Genomic DNA, 17,915 nt, shown 5'->3' on the forward strand with positions numbered 1-17,915 from the left:
CGCTTAGCTCAAGTGGTAAGAGTGCTTACCTTGAGCTGAAGAGCTGAGGGACAGTGCTCAGGCCCAGAGTTCAAGCCCCACGACCAAAGGGCTGGGAAGGTGGCTCAGTGGTAGAGCGCTTGCCTTGCATGCATGAGGCCCTGGGTTCGATTCCTCAGCACCACATAAGCAGGAAGAAAAAAAAAGCCTGAAGTGGTGCTATGGCTCTAGTGGTAGCGTGCTAGCCTTTAGCTGAAGAGCTGAGGGACAGCGCCCAGGCCCAGAGTTCAGGCCCACAACTGGACACCCTCCCCCCCGCCAAAAAAAGAAATAACTCTTGCGGTGACCAGTGGCTCACGCCTGTAATCCTAGCTACTCAGGGGGCTGAGATCTGAGGATCAGGATCACAGTTCAAAGCTAGCCCAGGCAGGAAAGTCCATAAGACTCTTATCTCCAATTAGCCAACAGAAAACTAGAAGTGGTGCTGTGGCTCAAGTGGTAGAGCACTAGCCTTGAACTGAAGAGCTGAGGAACAGAGCCCAGGCCCAGGGCTCAAGCCCCATGACCAACAACAAAAAAAAAAAAAAGAAAGAAAGAAAAAGAAATAACTCCTAACATTTTGTTTTATGTGTGTATACACATATATATGCAATTGATGTACAGTCTATTTTATATGTAATTTGCATCCCTTTTTGTAATATTATATCATAAACATTTTTTACTTTATTAATAATTCTTCATAAAAGTGTTTTTGTGCCAGTCCTAGGGCTGGAACTCAGGGTCTAGGTGCTGTCCCTTAGCCTTTTTGTTCAAATCTAGTGCTCTATCCCATGAGCCATAGATTCACTTCTGGATTTTTGGTAGTTAGGTGGAGATAAGTCTTTACTGCCTGAGATCCTCAGATCTCAGGCTCCTGAGTAGCTAAGATTAAAGGGATGAGATATTGGCACCCAGCATAGAAGTATTTTCAAATGAGTGCCTGAGTCTATTTATCAAAATGTATTTAACCATTAACTTATTACAGGACTAGGTTTATTTTGTGTTTGTTTCTTTTGTTTTGGTTTGCAACAGTGTATCACTGTGTAGTCCAGGCTGGCTTGAACCTCTACATCCTCTTTCCTCAGATTTCCCAGTGTTGAAATTATAGGCATGGGCCACTATACTCAGCTACAGGCTTTGTTTTTTTGCTTGCTTTGCTATTATAAATAACTTGTGATAACTATCTTTGCTGTTTAGGAGTATGTTAGAGTGAGATTTCTAGATTTCTTTGCTTTGTATTTTCAAGGTTATGGCAACTTCCTGCAAGAAAGGAATTTAAAATAATTGCTAGAGTCATGGAAAAAAGCCAAGAGAATGACTTCATTTAGCATATGAGTTTTCAAACCTAAAACCTGAGCTCTTCAGAGTTTCGTTGGGATTGAACTTCTCCCCCCACAAGCAAGCCCCAGAACTCTAAACTAGAAGAGATAGCTCCTCTTACTCTTTCTCCCTTGCCTCTGACAGGATGATGAGATCAACCAGCAGAGCCAACTCATCGAGAAGCTTAAGCAGCAAATGCTGGACCAGGAGGAGGTAATGAAAGGGGACTGGATGCCAGTGGAAAAGACATACAGAAGGCTTCTTTGAGATTGGGTATCAGGCTGGGTACCTAGTCCTTATTACTTAGGAGCCTGGGCAGGAAAGTCTGTGAGATTTTTTTTGTGTGTGTGTGTGTCAGTTATGGGGCTTGAACTCTGGGCCTGCTTACTGTCCCTGAGCTCTTCAGCTTAAGGCTATTGCTCTACCACTTGAGCCACAGTATCACATCCGGTTTTCTGGTGTTTTATGAGAGGTAAAAATCACACTGACTTTTCTGCCCGGGCTGGCTTTGAACCATGATCCTCAGATCTCAGCCTCCTAAGTAGCTAGGATTACAGGCATGAGCCACCAGCACCTGGCTGTGAGATTCTTATCTCCAATTACCCACAAAAAAGCCAGAAGTGGTGCTGTGGTAAAGGTAAAGGCTGAGGTAAAGTGCCACTTGGCACAAAAGCTAAGCAAGAGCATCCAAGCTCTGAGTTCAAGCCCCAGTACCAGCACAAATGAATGAATAAATGAATGAATGAAGCAATAAATGTCAGAAGGGCATTCTAGCTTTGAGGCTAGTCACCCATATAATCTTGAAATCCAGAAACTTCATTGGGGCTGTTCTTAAGGCTTAGATGATAGACTCCAAGTGCACTTGTATCTCCATTATTTCCCTATTTCTATGAAGCCTACTGTGAAGCCCATGTCCTCTTGATTCATGCTGGGAGGTCCAGTTCCTTCAGACCCAGGGGCCATTGAAGTGGTCACTGACAGTGAACTTCTCCCCACCCCACCCCCCCCCGCCACATCTCTCCTCTCCTTTGAAGCTGCTGGTGTCCACTCGAGGAGACAATGAGAAGGTCCAGCGGGAGCTGAGCCACCTGCAGTCAGAGAATGACGCTGCGAAGGATGAGGTGAAGGAAGTGCTGCAGGCCTTGGAGGAGCTGGCTGTGAACTATGACCAGAAGTCCCAGGAGGTGGAGGAGAAGAGCCAGCAGAATCAGCTTCTGGTGGATGAATTGTCACAGAAGGTGGTAAGTGACATACCAGTGGTCCAAGGGTTCCCTGACCCCAGAACACTCTCTACTTCCTTCCATATAAGGTATTGCCACCTCTACTTTTCAGCATGTCAGGATGCTCATCCTCTCTCCATACCACCACTCCAGTTGGCTGTCCTGGCCCTTCTCATTTCCAGGGGCTTCTGAAGGGCCTACATTTTCATCATCAAAGGCCTCTAGGTCATGCATGGAACAAGAGGCCTCTGCCTGGGCTGGGAGGGGCAGAATGGTGATGGGAATGACCTGAGGGGCTGTTCCCAGGCTACCATGCTGTCCCTGGAGTCTGAGTTGCAGCGCCTCCAGGAGGTCAGTGGACACCAGCGAAAACGAATTGCTGAGGTACTGAATGGACTGATGAAGGACCTGAGTGAGTTCAGTGTCATCGTAGGCAACGGGGAGATTAAGCTGGTAAGTGACGAGGGATAACAGTTGATTCGCGTCATTCTTGCTATGAGTACTGGGGGGGGGGGGGGGAATAGGGAAGGTGGGATAATTTAGCCTTCTGAGATACTGTAAAAGACAGGCCAAAGAGTCAAGAAATATTCTCCCAGAGAGCTGGCCATGATGGTATACTCCTATAATCTTAGTACTAAGGAGGCTGAGTTAGAAGTGCCTAGGAAGATCAAGAGCAGCCTGTACTTTACAGACCCAGTCTCAAAGATGAAAGAAATATACCTTCAGACTAGACTCAGGAAAACAAGTAGAGATTCACATGAGCTTAATGGGAAGATACATTCAATTTTTTTAAAAAATTATTTCTAGTCCTGGGACTTGAACTCAGGGCCTGGGCACTGTCCCTGACCTTCTTTTGCTCAAGGCTAGCTCTCTACTACTTGAGCCACAGCGTCACTTCTGGCTTTTTCTATTTATGTGGTACTGAGGAATTGAACCCAGGGCTTCATGCATGCTAGGCAAGCACTCTACCACTAAGCCACATTCCCAGACCAGAAAATATATTCGAAAGGGTACAGATAAGAAATGACAGAAATATGCCTATAGCAGGATCAAGAGGTAGGACACTGGTTAATAATGACATACGCAGATCTGTGCATGTGAGAATAACCTATGTGGTGATCAATAGATCATCTATTTGTCTACAAAAATTAAGCTGGATGCAGTGATATATATCTGTACTCTCAGCTACTCAGGAGGCTGAAGCAGGTATTTGAGACCTGCCTCCCTCAGCTCTTTTGCTCAAGGCTGGCACTCTACCACTTGAGCCACAGCGCCACTCTGGCTTTTTTCTGCTTATGTGGTGCTGAGGAATCAAACCAGGGCCTCATTTATGCAAGGCAAGCACTCTACCACTGAGCTACCTTCCCAGCCCCCCATAAAACTCTTATATCCAACTAACCATCAAAAAACAGAGGTAGAGCAGTGGCTTAAGTGCTAGCCTTGAGCAAAAAGCTAAAGGACAGCACCCAAGACAGAGTTTAAGCCCCAGTATGGGCATACATACACACACACACACACACACACACACATACACACACACACAAGCCCCAGTACGGGCATACACACACACACACACACACACACACACACACACACACACACACACACACACACTCCCCAATAAGTCAAACAGGCATAGTGATGCATGCCTGTAAATCCCATTGAAAGTAGGAGGATTCATGTTTGATGTCAGCCCGGGCAAAGTTAGCAAGATCCTATCTCAAAAACGAAATACAAACTAAAGGACTGGGGTATTGTTCAAGTGGTGCTTGCCTAGCAAATGTGAAGCTCTGAGTTCAAGCTCTAGTACTACAAAAGAAAAATGGGAAGGAAAGGAGGAAAAAGAAAAAGAAAAAAGGAAAAAAATTGCTCTTGTGAGGCTAAGACAGGAAGATCATGAGTTTGAGGCTAGTCTTCACAACATAGCAAGAATATATAAAAAAAAAAGTCAGGCCAGGGCTGGGAAGGTGGCTCAGTAGTAGAGCACTTGCCTTGCATGCCAGAGGCCCCTCAGCACCACATAAGCAAAAAGAAAAAAGCCAGAAGTGGTGCTGTGGCTCAAGTGGTAGAGTACTAGCCTTGAGCTGAAGAGCTGAGGGACAGCGCCCAGGCCTAGAGTTCAGGCCCCACAACCAGACCCCCCCCCAAAAAAAAGGCCAGGCACTGGTGGCTCACACCTATAATCCTGGCTATTCAAGAGGCTGAGATCTGAGGATCGTGGTTCAAAACCAGACTGGGCAGGAAAGTCCATGAAACTCTTATCTCCAATAAACTACTCAGAAAAAGCCAGAAATGGCACTGTGGTTCAAGTGGTAGAGCACTAGCCTTGAGCACAAAGAGGCTCAAGGACAGCGCCTAGATCTTGAGTTCAAGTCCCAGGACGGGGGTGGGGGGGGGTGGAGGTGGGGACAAAAAGTCATACTAGTTTTCAAGGTGGGTTCTGTGAATGCAAAAAATACACTTACATGTGAAATAGCAGCTATACCTATACCATCTGAGTCCCTGTGCACATGGATGTGTGTAGAAAAGTCAGAAGGTGGGAGAGAGTGGGTGAAGACTCCTCACTGCAGAGAAGCAGCTCCTTCTCCTCTACTCACGCTCAGCCCGTGGAGATCAGTGGGGCCATTGAAGAGGAATTCACTGTCGCCCGGCTCTACATCAGCAAAATCAAATCAGAGGTTAAATCCGTGGTCAAGCGGTGCCGGCAGCTGGAAAATCTCCAGGTGGAATGTCATCGCAAGATGGAGGTGACTGGGCGGGAGCTCTCGTCCTGCCAGCTCCTCATCTCACAGGTGAGAGCCTGAGGTTGAGAGCCTCTGGATGCTGAGAAAGGCAGAAGGCAACTCTGTGGTTAGCAGCTACCATTAAGTCAGTGTCCTTAGATCAATGGACAGAAGAGCTAGGAAGGGGGATGGGAGGGTGCAGGTCAACAGAGTGAAGCTCAGGGGTCCTGCCCTCTGAGACCAGAGTCTGTGTAGGAATGTTTGCCGGACCTCCATCTTCATGGAAGGCACAGCAGGCAGGGAGGGCTTGGGAGGAGAGATGGAGTTTGATTCATCTCTTCTCTCACCAACCTTTTTCCACCAGCATGAGGCCAAGATCCGCTCGCTTACAGAATACATGCAGAGTGTGGAACTGAAGAAGCGGCACCTGGAAGAGTCCTATGACTCTCTGAGCGATGAACTGGCCAAGCTCCAGGCCCAGGGTGAGGTCTTAGACCTACATCCCAGCCATCCTGGAATTCAAGATCCCAGAGGGGAGAGGGCGGGGGGAAGCCACTAACATCACAGGAAATCACCTAACAGCACCATACCCAAAACATCAACCTGAATCATAGGTGCCAAACACATGCTATTTAGCCAAACTTTTGCTAGCTCACACTTGATATGAACCACAAATCTTCCCTTGTTCTCTATCCTTGCTGTGTCAAATTGGACTGTCCTGACCCAGGACGGATATTTCTATGGCCCATCCTCTGCCCTGCTTGGAACTTTGGACATAATCTGAGGTTCTTTCTGAAGGAAGTAAACTGGATGTTATCTTCCCCTCTTCCACATAGAAACTGTGCATGAAGTGGCCCTGAAGGACAAGGAGCCTGACACACAGGATGCAGATGAAGTAAAGGTGAGTGGGGGCAAAGGGGTCTGGTAGGGTGGAGGCTGTCCTCACAGAACTCCTGTTTCGGAGTCTGGCTGTGAGCTTGGAGTGGGGTTGTTTGCAGAAGGCTCTGGAGCTGCAGATGGAGAGTCACCGGGAGGCCCATCACCGGCAGCTGGCCCGGCTCCGGGATGAGATCAACGAGAAGCAGAAGACTATTGATGAACTCCAAGAGTAAGAGTCCCTGGGAGTGGCTCCAGTGGCCACTGGCTTCTCTCACTCTGCTGTGCTGACTCAAATGATCCTTCTGATCTTTAACTTCCAAGTGCCATTCCCTCAACAAGGCTATCCAATATTGTAGCCCAAGTTGTTCAGGAGACAAAAGTCACTCACCTTGGGTCTCATAATTGGAGAGCTCAGGGTTCCTTATTATCATGGAAATGGTTACCTGTGTGTGCCACTGATATCTGAAGGGAGATTTGTCTATTCTAACTGGACTCACTCATGCAAGAAGAAGGCAAATGTTTGAGGGGCTGGTCCTCCTTTCCTGCTCATTAATAGCTTTTTCTCTCCAATGCCCCTGACTCTCTGTAGCTTGAATCAGAAGCTTCAGTTAGAGCTGGAGAAGCTTCAGGCTGACTATGAGAAGCTAAAGAGTGAAGAACATGAGAAGAGTGCCAAGCTTCAAGAGCTGACGTGAGTGATGGATTTGCTGCCAGGCTCTAGCCACATAAGCTCAGAACTGCCTTATGGACACAGTTGCAGAGGCAGGACACACTTGTAGCCATGAAACAAACAGATGGTATAGGGAAGGAAAAAAGAGAGACCATCAAGCTATGTGTGGAGGTACATGCGTATAATCCCAGCACTCAAGAGCCTGAGGCAAGAGGATTGTGAGTTCAAAGCCATCCTGAGCTGAGCTACCTGGTGAGATCTTGCCAAGAAAGGGGAAAAGAAGGGAAGAAAAGGAAGGGGGAAGCAGAAGAGGAAGGGGAAGGAAAGGAGAGGGAAAAAAAGAGGAAGGGATGGGCTGGGTACAGGTGGTTCACACCTGTAATCCTAGCTACTCGGAGGCTGAGATCTGAGGATCCAAGTTCAAAGCTAGCCCCAGAAGAAAAGTCCCTGTGAGACTCTTATCTCCAATTAATCACTCAAAAATTGGAAGTGGATCTGTGGCTCAAAGTGATAGGGCACTAACCTTGAGCAAAAAGAGCTCAGGGACAGTGCTCAGGCCCTGAGTTCAAGCCTCAAGACTGCATCCTGCCCCCCCCCCAAAAAAAAGAGGACAGGAAAGGAAGGAAAAGGGGGAGAGAAAGGAAATGGGAAACCATTAGGAATGACCACTACTGAATATTAACTGACATGGATAGAAATGGCTTTTCAGTGTAACAAGCAGGTTCTGAAACTGTGTGATCATGATCACATAAAAATTTGAATATAGATCTATATATTTATGTATGCACAGAGAAAATACTCTACAAGCCAGGCACAGTGGTTCCTGCCTATAATCCGAACAACAGAGAGGTTAAGGCTGCAGGATTGTGCATTCAAAGCCAGCTTGGGCTACAAAGCCAAGACCCTGTCTCAAAAAAGTAAAAATACAGAAAGGAGGGTTTGTAAAGATGGACACCTTGTAATTTGGTTTATAAATAGTAGAAACCTCATCTTAGCTCTCGTGTTAAGATTCTTTTCTAATTATTGCATAGTAAACATGAGTAACTTACATAACCAATATTAGTAACCTTTGAGAGAGAGGAATGGAGGAGGGAGAGAAAGGAGGATCCTGAGGATTTTGTGTTTCCCTCCTTATCTCTATTTCTCTTCCTGCAGATTTCTGTACGAGCGACATGAGCAGTCTAAGCAGGACCTCAAAGGGCTGGAGGAGACAGTTGTGAGTGGTTTGCTTCTGTGCCACGTTAACAGGGCAGGGCAGGGCTTCCCACGCTGCCATCCCTGTCGCATCTAGTCCTCATTCCTCTTGCCTTTTTATAGTTAGTCTGTGGCAGAATCAGGACACATCTTCTCCTGAGTGATTCACTTTGGTTGTATAAACTGAAGGTTTCAGTAATTTGAGAAGGAGAAGGTAAAGTTGGTATCTGGCTAGCCCCAATATTTCATCATTCTTTCTAGGCCCGGGAACTCCAGACCCTCCACAACCTTCGCAAGCTGTTCGTTCAAGACGTCACGACTCGAGTCAAGAAAGTGAGTGCTATCCTTGGGGTCTTAGCAGCCCCATACTTTATTCCCCTCCTCACATTTCTCTAGCCCTGCTGCCTACTCTGGGACTGGTTTGGCCTGGCCTGGGTGGGCCCTGTTTGGTCTCAGGACTGCCATATCTTTCCCTTTGTCTCTACTCAAGAGTGCAGAAATGGAGCCCGAGGACAGTGGGGGGATTCATTCCCAAAAACAGAAGATTTCCTTTCTTGAGAACAACTTGGAACAACTTACAAAGGTTCACAAACAGGTAAGAGTCTGTAGAAGGGCCAAGAGAACTTTTGAGGCCAGGTCCTACAATCCTCAAATCTTCATAGGCCCCTGGGATTCAGGAGAAGTAAATTTATGATTTCTTTTTTCTTTTACTTTCTCTACTAATCTCTGTTTCTACCTTTTTCTTCCTCTTCCTCTTCCTCTTCCTCTTCCTCTCTTCCTCTTCCTCTCTCTCTCTCTCTCTCTCTCTCTCTCTTTCTTTTGCTGGTACTGAGGCTTGAACTCAGCACCTCATGATCTCACTTGTCTTGGCTTCTACCAGTTAAATCACCTCTCCATTTCTAGCTTTTAGCTGGTTAATTGGAGACAAGAGTCTCACAGACTACTGTGTCCAGACTGGCTTTGAACTGTACTCCTCAGATCTCAGTCTCCTAAGTAGCTAGGATTACAGGGATGAGCCACTAGCACCCAGCTCTACTTCCTCCTTTCTATCATTTTTGCTCCTACTTTTACCTTGTTCTTTGTTCCATGCCTATTTTCCCTTCTCAGAATTTTTGGGCTCTGGGCTCAATCACCACCAACAAGTGGAAAAAAGAAAAAAGGAGGAGGGATTCTAGTGTCAGACTTTAGTTTGAGATGGAAGGTGGGGAGATAAAAAAAAAATAAAAAAGCATGGGAATTGGGCTTTCTCTTGTAGAGAGAACTCCATCTTCCTAGGTCTGAGTACAGGCTTCCCAGATGTTAAATAGTGACCTCCAGGTGGCCCAACTAGCCTCTGGTTGGGGCCAGTTAGAACTCTGTATAATGAGTAGTTGCCATTCTGTCCCCCTCCTTGGGGCTTCTTTAGTTGAATAACTGGGTTCCATAGGTATGGACTGGGGAGGTGGAAGATGGAAGGGCAGTCCAGAGGAGTCGTGAGGACAGGAAATGTTTGCACAGCTACATGCACACCAAGAGCACCTGCACCAGTACTAAAGAGCAGAGCCATGAGACAGGTTCAACACTGTCAGCGGCTCTTTGAGTCCTGAAGGAAGCTACCAATCCAAAATTTCATTCCCTTTCTCTCAAGTCTTCTGTAAATTTTGTTTAGACATATTCACTAGCCAGGGACTTCAGCTTCTTTTTCTCCAAGTGTAATGCTCAGCCTATGGTCAATATTCAGTGCATCTGGTTTGCAATTAAAACTCACAAACCTGTGACACAAGATTTGTTTATTTTGGCTTGCAAAAGGCTTTACTAACATCTTTTTTCCCTTTCCTTATAAAGTAGTGTAATGACCTTATTGAAAAATTCAAACAGGAAATCTTTGCAATCAATTATGCCATTCTATTTTCATACCTGTGTGTTCACTTTACCTCTCTGTCTTAAAATAAAGAGGCTTAAAGTTTAATGGACCTACAAAAAGAATGGAGGGTTGGTTTTTTGTGTTTTGTTTTTGTTTTTACTGTCTATCTCACCAAATTACTTCTCACTCCCTGGAGGGCATAAATTACAATCAGTTTCTCAAATAAAAATATGTATTTCAAAATCAAAGTAAATAAATAAAGACGTAGGACGGGGGAGCATGGCTCAAGTTGTACATTGTCTGCCTAGCAAGCTCAAAATCCTGAGTTCAAACCTCAATACTGTTTAAAAAAAAAAAGGCTGTTTATTTTTCCCCTCGCTCATTGAAGCTTCTGCTGTAAGTGCCAAAGTCTTAAAAACACAGAGAACAAAAAGACAAAGAGTACAAAAAAGGACAAAAGGACACCACAATGTCTTACTCAGAAGACACATATCCAGAAGGAAAAAGAGAAAAGTTCTCAGTTGACAGAATCTTAATAGCCAGGGCAGCCCTATTACCAATTAAACAAAACTAACATTACCATAAAGCATTGATTATAATCCTTAAGTTGAGTCAGGCACTGATGGGTCACTCTTGTGGTCCTCGTTACTCCAGAGGCTGAGACCTGAGAGTCACAGTTTGAAGCCAGCTTAAGGAAGGAAAGTTCATGAAACTTATCTCTAGTTCAAGCTGTAGTGAGGTATGGTGAGATGGCTAAATTGTGAGATACAGTGGAGGGGGGTATCCAGGCTACATGGAAACGATGGTAGGGCATTGTCACAAGAGTTCCAGAATTATAGTTGGAGATGATGCAGAAAATATGCCTAGAAAATGATACAGGAACGAGAGAACTGGATAGACCAGCACATTATAAAGGGAACAAGGCCTTTCGAGGACATGATGTCTTCTATGAGTTTGATTTTTCTTTATCCTCTCCCTCCTTTCTTCTCCCCCCACTATCTTCCCTGATGATGCTCTTGGGGTTCCTTGGGCCCCTTTTGGCCTTTTCCCTCTGGCTTACTCGGCAGCTGGTACGTGACAATGCAGATCTGCGTTGTGAGCTTCCTAAACTGGAAAAACGACTTAGGGCTACGGCTGAGAGAGTTAAGGCCTTGGAGGGTGCACTGAAGGAGGCCAAGGAAGGCGCCATGAAAGACAAGCGTCGGTACCAGCAGGAGGTAGACCGCATCAAGGAGGCTGTGCGGTACAAGAGCTCTGGCAAGCGCGGCCATTCTGCCCAGATTGGTGAGTCAGTGTCAGCAGGGGAAGTAAAATCATCACCTGGAGCAAACTCAGCAAATTCCTGACAGCTAAACCACTAGATGATTTCTTTTAGCTCCTGACTCTCCTATGCCACTCAAAAAGTGATGAGTTAATTGACAAACAGTTCAGTTTGACCTTAGAAAAATGACCTCAGGGACCAGGGCAACTCAGGGTTACCACCAACCTCTCCTCATGGTCATTTCTTCTTGTTCACAGCCAAACCTGTTCGGCCCGGTCACTACCCTGCATCTTCACCCACCAACCCCTATGGTACCCGGAGCCCTGAGTGCATAAGTTACACCAACAACCTTTTCCAGAACTACCAGAATTTGTACCTGCAGCCAGCACCTAGCTCCACGTCAGACATGTAGTAAGTAACTATGGGCATAGGCTGGAGTCCCAACCCACAGTTCTCTGGACCTCAGAAGGCATAATATTATATCAACTGTTGGTTAAGACTTAATTAATGCTGGGTGCTGGTGGTTCATGCCTGTAATCTGAGCTATTGAGAAAGCAGAGATGTGAGAATCGCAGTTTAAAGCCAGCCAGTGTGAGACTCTTATCTCCATTAAATCACCAAAAAGCCAGAAGTGGAGCCATGGCTCAAGTGGTAGAGCTCCAGCCTTGAGTGCATAAACTAAAGGACAGTGCTCAGCCCCTGAGTTCAAGCTCTAGTACTGCCATGCACGTGTGTGTGCATTCACGTGCATGTGTGTGCACGCATGCACACACAGACACACAGACACATGGACAATTACTTTCCTAAGTAGCTTTGCTTCTCACCCTTTTTTCTTCTCAACTTCTGCTTCATCTCCTTCACACTATCCAGCTTTGCTAACTCCTGTACCAGCAGTGGAGCCACATCCTCTGGCGGCCCCTTGGCTTCCTACCAGAAGGCCAACATGGACAATGGTGAGTGACAGAGAAATGCAATCCATCCTTTGGGATACTCAGGCAAATTGAGAGTTACAAGCAAAGTAAGTAGCCCTCATTTACAATTAAACACTAACCAAACTTCTTCAAATAAGAAGATACATGTAGTGGGTATAACTTGGTGGTAGAGCATTTGCCTGATATGCATGTTGTCCTGGGTTTGATCCTTAGGACCACAAAAACAAACAAGTGAAAAGACCCTTCAGGTCTCTAACTCTTAGAAGTGGATTTCTCTTATTTCTCCTGCCTGTACCCTTCACTTTTTAGTGAGGGGATTGTCAAGCTTTCTGTCAAGTAAAATAATGGTGCAGCGTTGGGGAGAGGGGGAGAGGGTGCTCTAGCTTGTTTCTCTGAGGGGTTAGGTTGGGAAAAGGTCTGTGGAGACCATTTCTAACACCCAGCCTCCTTTCTTCTTCTAATCCTCTGTTCTCAATGGTGATCTTTCAGGAAATGCCACAGATATCAACGACAATAGGTACACCAGTCCCCGCTACCCTTGGGTTCTCTGGGTGGGACTAGCAAACATAATTAGGCTTCCCTCTTGCCCTACTTCAACCTTCCTTGGAGCTTTTGGGGGAGGGAGAAGGAAATGAGAATCATTCTTGCCAGTCCTGGATCGTCAGAGAGCTCTCAGACACTCTCATGGTTTGGTGTAGAGCTCTACCCTGCCCTCGCATTCCCTCCCTGGCCTTTCCTCATTTCAGTTTTGGGGCATGAAGCAACATGCCATGGCCATCTGATAAGCTTCTTTCTTACTTTTGGGAACTTTGTGACCTTAATCAAATCCTTTACAGCCCTCTGGCCTTGTATCTCCCTATTTCCCCATAAAGCATGCATAATCCCATCCCTGACCTTTGGGTTATCTCACAAGAATGCTCTTAGAGCAGTGATCAGGACAGAAAGGCTTTTATTTGTTTGTTTGTACATAGCTTGTTGTGTCTTTTCCTCCAGGAGTGATCTGCCATGTGGCTATGAGGCTGAGGACCAAGCCAAACATTTCCCTCTCCACCAAGAGACAGCAGCCAGCTAATCTCCCAGTGAAGGCTACATACCTGCATTTTCAGGTAGCGCAAAGTGCTTTCCCTGACTGGCCAGGAGCCTCATTTCTTGCCTGTTTGGTTCTCTTGCTTCTATTTATTTTTCTTAACCATCTCAAAACATTTGCTATATATTTAGTCTCCAACTCCTGCTTTCCTTTGTTGGGGGCTACATCTGTGCTGTCCTTTGTGAGCTGGACACCGACCTCCCCAAGCTTTCCCTTTGGTTACTGGAGTAATCACAGTACTTCTTTCTGCCACTAGGGGTCACTGCCACACGTCAAAAGAAGTGAGCAAGAGCAGTTGTTTATAGCTACACTTGGGTCACAAACCTTACACAGGAAACCCTGGGAAATTATTTCCAGCCTTCCCTCTACCTCCACCCCAAAGTAATCTTGGATGGATAGAGATTTTCTGAACTAAGACATCTCCAGTAAAGTTGATGCTCTGATTATTCTTGGAACTGTGTCCTATGACACAGTTTGATGCATATGACATCAAAAGCCTTTAGGACTGGGGCATAGTGGCTCACGCCTGTAATCCTAGCTACTCAGGAGGATGAGATCTGAGTATTGCTGTTCAAAGCCAGCCCGGGCAGGGAAAGGCTGTGACACTCTTATCTCCAATAAACCACTGAGAAAACGGGAAGTGGCGCTGTGGCTTAGGTGGTAGAGCACTAGCTAGCCTTGAGCTGAAGAGCTGAGGGACAGCACCCAAGCCCAGAGTTCATGCCCCATAACTGGGGAGGGAGGAGGGGGAGAACAACACCACCTTTAGGAAAGCTTCATGTAGTCTACCTCTTTATCCTCTGGCCACAGTGACAGCACTCCCCTCTCTATTGCTCATTGGCATTGGGAAAGAGCTATCTTACCACCCCCAATCCTCCCACCCTCCAACTATAGTCTCTCAACAGAGCCTCTCCTCTAGCACAGGCACCTTCCTGGTTCTCCTGTCACCAAGATCCTCCCCATGCTGCTTTTAGAGCCCAGAACTGGATGATGAGATTATTTTGTTGTCTATTTTGGATCCTTGGACAACTAGAAATGAGAGAACCTAGCTAGTTTCTTGCTGGGCTGCATCTAAGCCAAGTCCTTTCCAGGGGATTCCCAGGATAGCAGGTCAAGCATGCACAAGCAGAACTGCAGGAGAAGCAGAGAAGCAGGAAAGAGAGGGGGGGACTTAGGATAGATTTAGGGGTGGAGGAGCAGGGGCTGGGCAACTGAGTGGGTTGGGAAGGGCAAGCTAATACTGGTATTAAACGGAAAAAACTATTAACCAAAGTGTGAACATATGCCATCTGTTTCTATGTAGTAGCTGGACTGCATGCTAGCTCCTCACACTCTTTTTCTCTTTCTTCCCCAGTTTCTAAGAGGGACTAAGGCCTCTTTCAGCATGCTGCAAAACCTGTGGTCTCTGATACTAACTCCCTCCTCAGCCCCCCGTTGTTGGACTGTACTGTTTGATGTTTTCTCTTACTTACTCGGTCTCTCTTTGTATTCTGTATCTATATATCAGAAGCTGCTGCTATGTCTCTCCTCTCTCTGTCCTACTAAGTATCTGATAATATATTTAGCAATTTCTAAGCATAGTCTACCCTCCTCGTTTGGGGCACTAGGGAGGAGAGGAGGGGACTGTTTCTTCTTTCCCTCATATACTTGTCTCTCACACTGAGTGGTTTTAGTCACTGAGGAGAGGTCACAAAATGATAAAGGAGAAATGGGAGCTAGAAGGCTGCAATCCTTCTCTCTCACACATGCACACGCACATGCACACATATACACACATGCACATACAAAGCCTTAAGCAGAAGAATGTCTCAGCATCCTAAGAAGACATATAGATCCTCTGTCCTCTTGCACATATAGCACAGGACATATCATTTTCTTCACATACCACTTGCCTGAGTCTAGGGTTTGCAGATGTCTGCTGTTTGTCTCCCTCTTCCTGTTTTCCCCTGGACTGAGACTATGGATTGCTAAAGACCTTTCCTTTTCTCACCCAAGTCCTCCCCCATTTGGTGGGGGGGGGGGAGTGGAATACTGGGATTTGAACTCATGGTCTTCTACCTGCTAGGCTGGCAGGATACCACTGAGCTATGCTTCCAGCCCTCAGGTCCCTTTTGGTACTCTCTATCCCAGATCTCATGATCTGAACTCAGAGCTCACTTAAAATGCTTTGAAAAAATGGAGGAGACAGACCCCTTCCCATAATCTGACAAATGGCTGCTCATTGGTGATAGTTAAAGGCAAATGTGGTCGAATGATTGGTTCTTTGGGTCTGGGGTGGGTGAACAGGCTGGGAAATAGCTATGTGTCTTTGTCATGGTGCCCTCAGGTTGAAGCCATGAGCTGGTGGTTCCCTTTCTCCCATATTGGGCTGCATGCTCTTCCCAGCTCTGGCTTTTAGTTTGGGGCTTCTTGTTTACTGGTAAAATAACTCCCTCCAGATGCCTTCCTTTCAAGTTGGAGCTGAGCTTTTCCCTAATCCACACCTTTTTTTTTCTTTTTTAACCCACAAAGACTCCTTTCTGTCATGTCTCCATCTGGTATTAAGTGCACTTTAAAGAAAGGGGCAGAACATAGTTTCCTTAGGTGGTGAAACCTAAGGGCTGGGCCCCAGTGCTGTCCCCTGAGCTATTCTCAGCCTATGTGCCTCCCTCTCCCACAGTTATAGTTCCAGCTGGTCCTTTCCTTCACTTTTTAAGTCAGGTTTCCAGGGACTAGGAATGTAGTTTATGGTAGAGTGCTTGCCTAGCATGCATGAAGCCCTGGGTTCGATTCTTTAGCACCACATAAACAGAAAAAGCGGAAGTGGCTCTGTGGCTCAAGTGGTAGAGCACTAGCCTTGAACAAAAGAAGCTCAGAGACAGTGCCCAAGCCCTGAATTCAAGCTCTAGGACTGGCAAAAAAAAAAAAAAAGGAGGTGGGGGTGGTTTCCAAGTAACTACAGGGATGAAGATTACTGGCCATCCCAAACCAAGAAATAAAGCCCAGATACCAAGTTTTATCTAGGATAGAAGACCAGGGTCTTCTAGCAGTAGGAAAACCCTAGCTTCTTCTAGATCAGAAAAGAAAGCTTCATGTGAGTGCCAGATGATACATTTGGGCCACAATAGTCCATGTCTCTTTAAGGCAAAGAGTCCTGATCTTGTTAACTGCTGGGTCTCTTTCAGCCATTAAGGAGAAGTTCAGGAAGAAAAAAACACGAGAGGGGTGAGGAATAAATCCATAATGGTGATTTTTAAAATAAACCTTTTTATTTTTTAATTTATTTTTTGTGGTACTGGGGATAGAACACGGAGCCTCCTTCTTGCTAGAAAAGTACTCTACCACTTAAGCCATGCACCTGACCCTCAAAATAAATCTTTCATAGAACCCAGATATAAAAACAAAGTTCTGGATAGATACAGCTTAGTGGTAGAGTGTTTGCCTAGCATGCTTGGCATGTGCAAGGCCCTAGGCTTGATCTCTGCTACCACAAAAACCAACAAAATTAAAATAATGCCCCCCCAAAAGACAAAATAATGCAGACCTGTTTAATTTGCATTTTCTAATTTTTTTGGGGGGGAGTAGAAAATACTATACTTCACTTGTTGAGGTACTCTAGAAAATTCCTACGAGACCCTGAGAGGTCTGAAAACCACTGCTCCAAAGAGAGCATCAAATCTGACTTCTCTACCCTAAAGCTACAATTCCGAGGAAAGAGGGAGTCTCCAGACCCAATGGGAAAAGAAGGAAGATGCCAATATACTTGTGGACTTGCACTAGTAGTTACCAGCAGGACCCCTCAGGATCTAGTGGTTTTATGTAATCATGTACCATGTTTAAAAAAAAAAAAACATGTAAGAGAATGTGAAAGTATAGAACAGAGGAAGCAAGGTGATACTGAGGGAGTAGCGTTCTCTTTACAAAATGTAAGGAAAATACAATTCATTAGATCAGTAAGAAACAACACATGCACATACACAAACCCTTCACCAGAAGCTTCACACTAACTCCATCCTCCTCTTCTTCCTGCTCCTTGTATTGGCCACATCCCCTTCAGAAAGCCCAGGTCCCCACAAGAGGCACTGGGCCTGCCCACTCACATCCGCCAAAATGTTGCATGCCAGCGTGGAAGACAAACCAAACTGCACAAATTGAAGCGTGTATTTACTTGATGTATATAGATACCTTTAAATAAAATAAATTCAATGATGACCCTGTGTTGTTGCAAATCATTTTTGGGGGGATGAGGGTTCATGGGGCTTAAACTCAGGGCCTGAGTGCTTTCCCTGAGCTCTTTTGTTCAAGGCTAATGCCCTGCTACTTTGAGCCACAGGGCCACTTCTGGTTTTCTGATGGCTAATTGGCGATAAGAGTCTCATGGGAGTCGGGCGCTGGTGGCTCACGCCTGTAATCCTAGCTACTCAGGAGGATGAGATCTGAGGATCACGGTTCAAAGCCAGCCTGGACAGGAAACTCCGTGAGACTCTTATCTCCAATAAACCACTAGAAAACAGGAAGTGGCACTGTGGCTCAAGTGGTAGAGCACTCGCTCTGAGCTGAAGAGCTGAGGGACAGTGCCCAAGCCCAGAGTTCAAGCCCTATGACTGACCAAAAAGAGTCTCATGGGCTTCCTTACCTGGGCTTGCTTTGAACCATGCCAATATACATTGTTTTGCCTCATTAAAGTATGCAATTTTTTTCATATATGTATCCTATTAATCAGTGTACCATTCCACCATTGGTAGGTATCTACAGTGTTCTCTTCATTTTAACACAACATCTGACCAGT

At 45.9% G+C, this 17,915-nt stretch overlaps 1 protein-coding gene across 2 annotated transcripts in view; it reads left to right on the forward strand.

Moving 5' to 3' along the window:
• Kif5a (kinesin family member 5A) overlaps positions 1-17,343 on the forward strand; it is a 33,566-nt gene extending 16,223 nt beyond the window's left edge. Inside the window, exons 13-29 of one of the 2 annotated variants that reach the window (XM_069987468.1) lie at positions 1,483-1,551; positions 2,373-2,579; positions 2,865-3,011; positions 5,162-5,350; positions 5,646-5,763; positions 6,118-6,182; positions 6,280-6,389; positions 6,750-6,851; positions 7,986-8,046; positions 8,286-8,357; positions 8,515-8,619; positions 10,935-11,151; positions 11,386-11,539; positions 11,999-12,081; positions 12,550-12,577; positions 13,054-13,166; positions 14,502-17,343. In XM_069987468.1, coding sequence (XP_069843569.1) covers positions 1,483-1,551; positions 2,373-2,579; positions 2,865-3,011; positions 5,162-5,350; positions 5,646-5,763; positions 6,118-6,182; positions 6,280-6,389; positions 6,750-6,851; positions 7,986-8,046; positions 8,286-8,357; positions 8,515-8,619; positions 10,935-11,151; positions 11,386-11,539; positions 11,999-12,081; positions 12,550-12,577; positions 13,054-13,132 — 1,806 coding nt within the window. In that variant the 3' untranslated portion in view covers positions 13,133-13,166; positions 14,502-17,343. The remainder of the gene's footprint in view (positions 1-1,482; positions 1,552-2,372; positions 2,580-2,864; positions 3,012-5,161; positions 5,351-5,645; positions 5,764-6,117; positions 6,183-6,279; positions 6,390-6,749; positions 6,852-7,985; positions 8,047-8,285; positions 8,358-8,514; positions 8,620-10,934; positions 11,152-11,385; positions 11,540-11,998; positions 12,082-12,549; positions 12,578-13,053; positions 13,167-14,501) is intronic. The other variant, XM_069987477.1, reaches the window with a different exon arrangement.
• The last annotated feature ends 572 nt before the right edge of the window (positions 17,344-17,915 follow it).

This window comes from Dipodomys merriami, unplaced genomic scaffold (genome assembly GCF_024711535.1).
Source record: "Dipodomys merriami isolate MVZ:Mamm:240054 unplaced genomic scaffold, mDipMer1.0.p SCAF_10, whole genome shotgun sequence".
Taxonomy (NCBI): Eukaryota; Metazoa; Chordata; class Mammalia; order Rodentia; family Heteromyidae; genus Dipodomys; species Dipodomys merriami.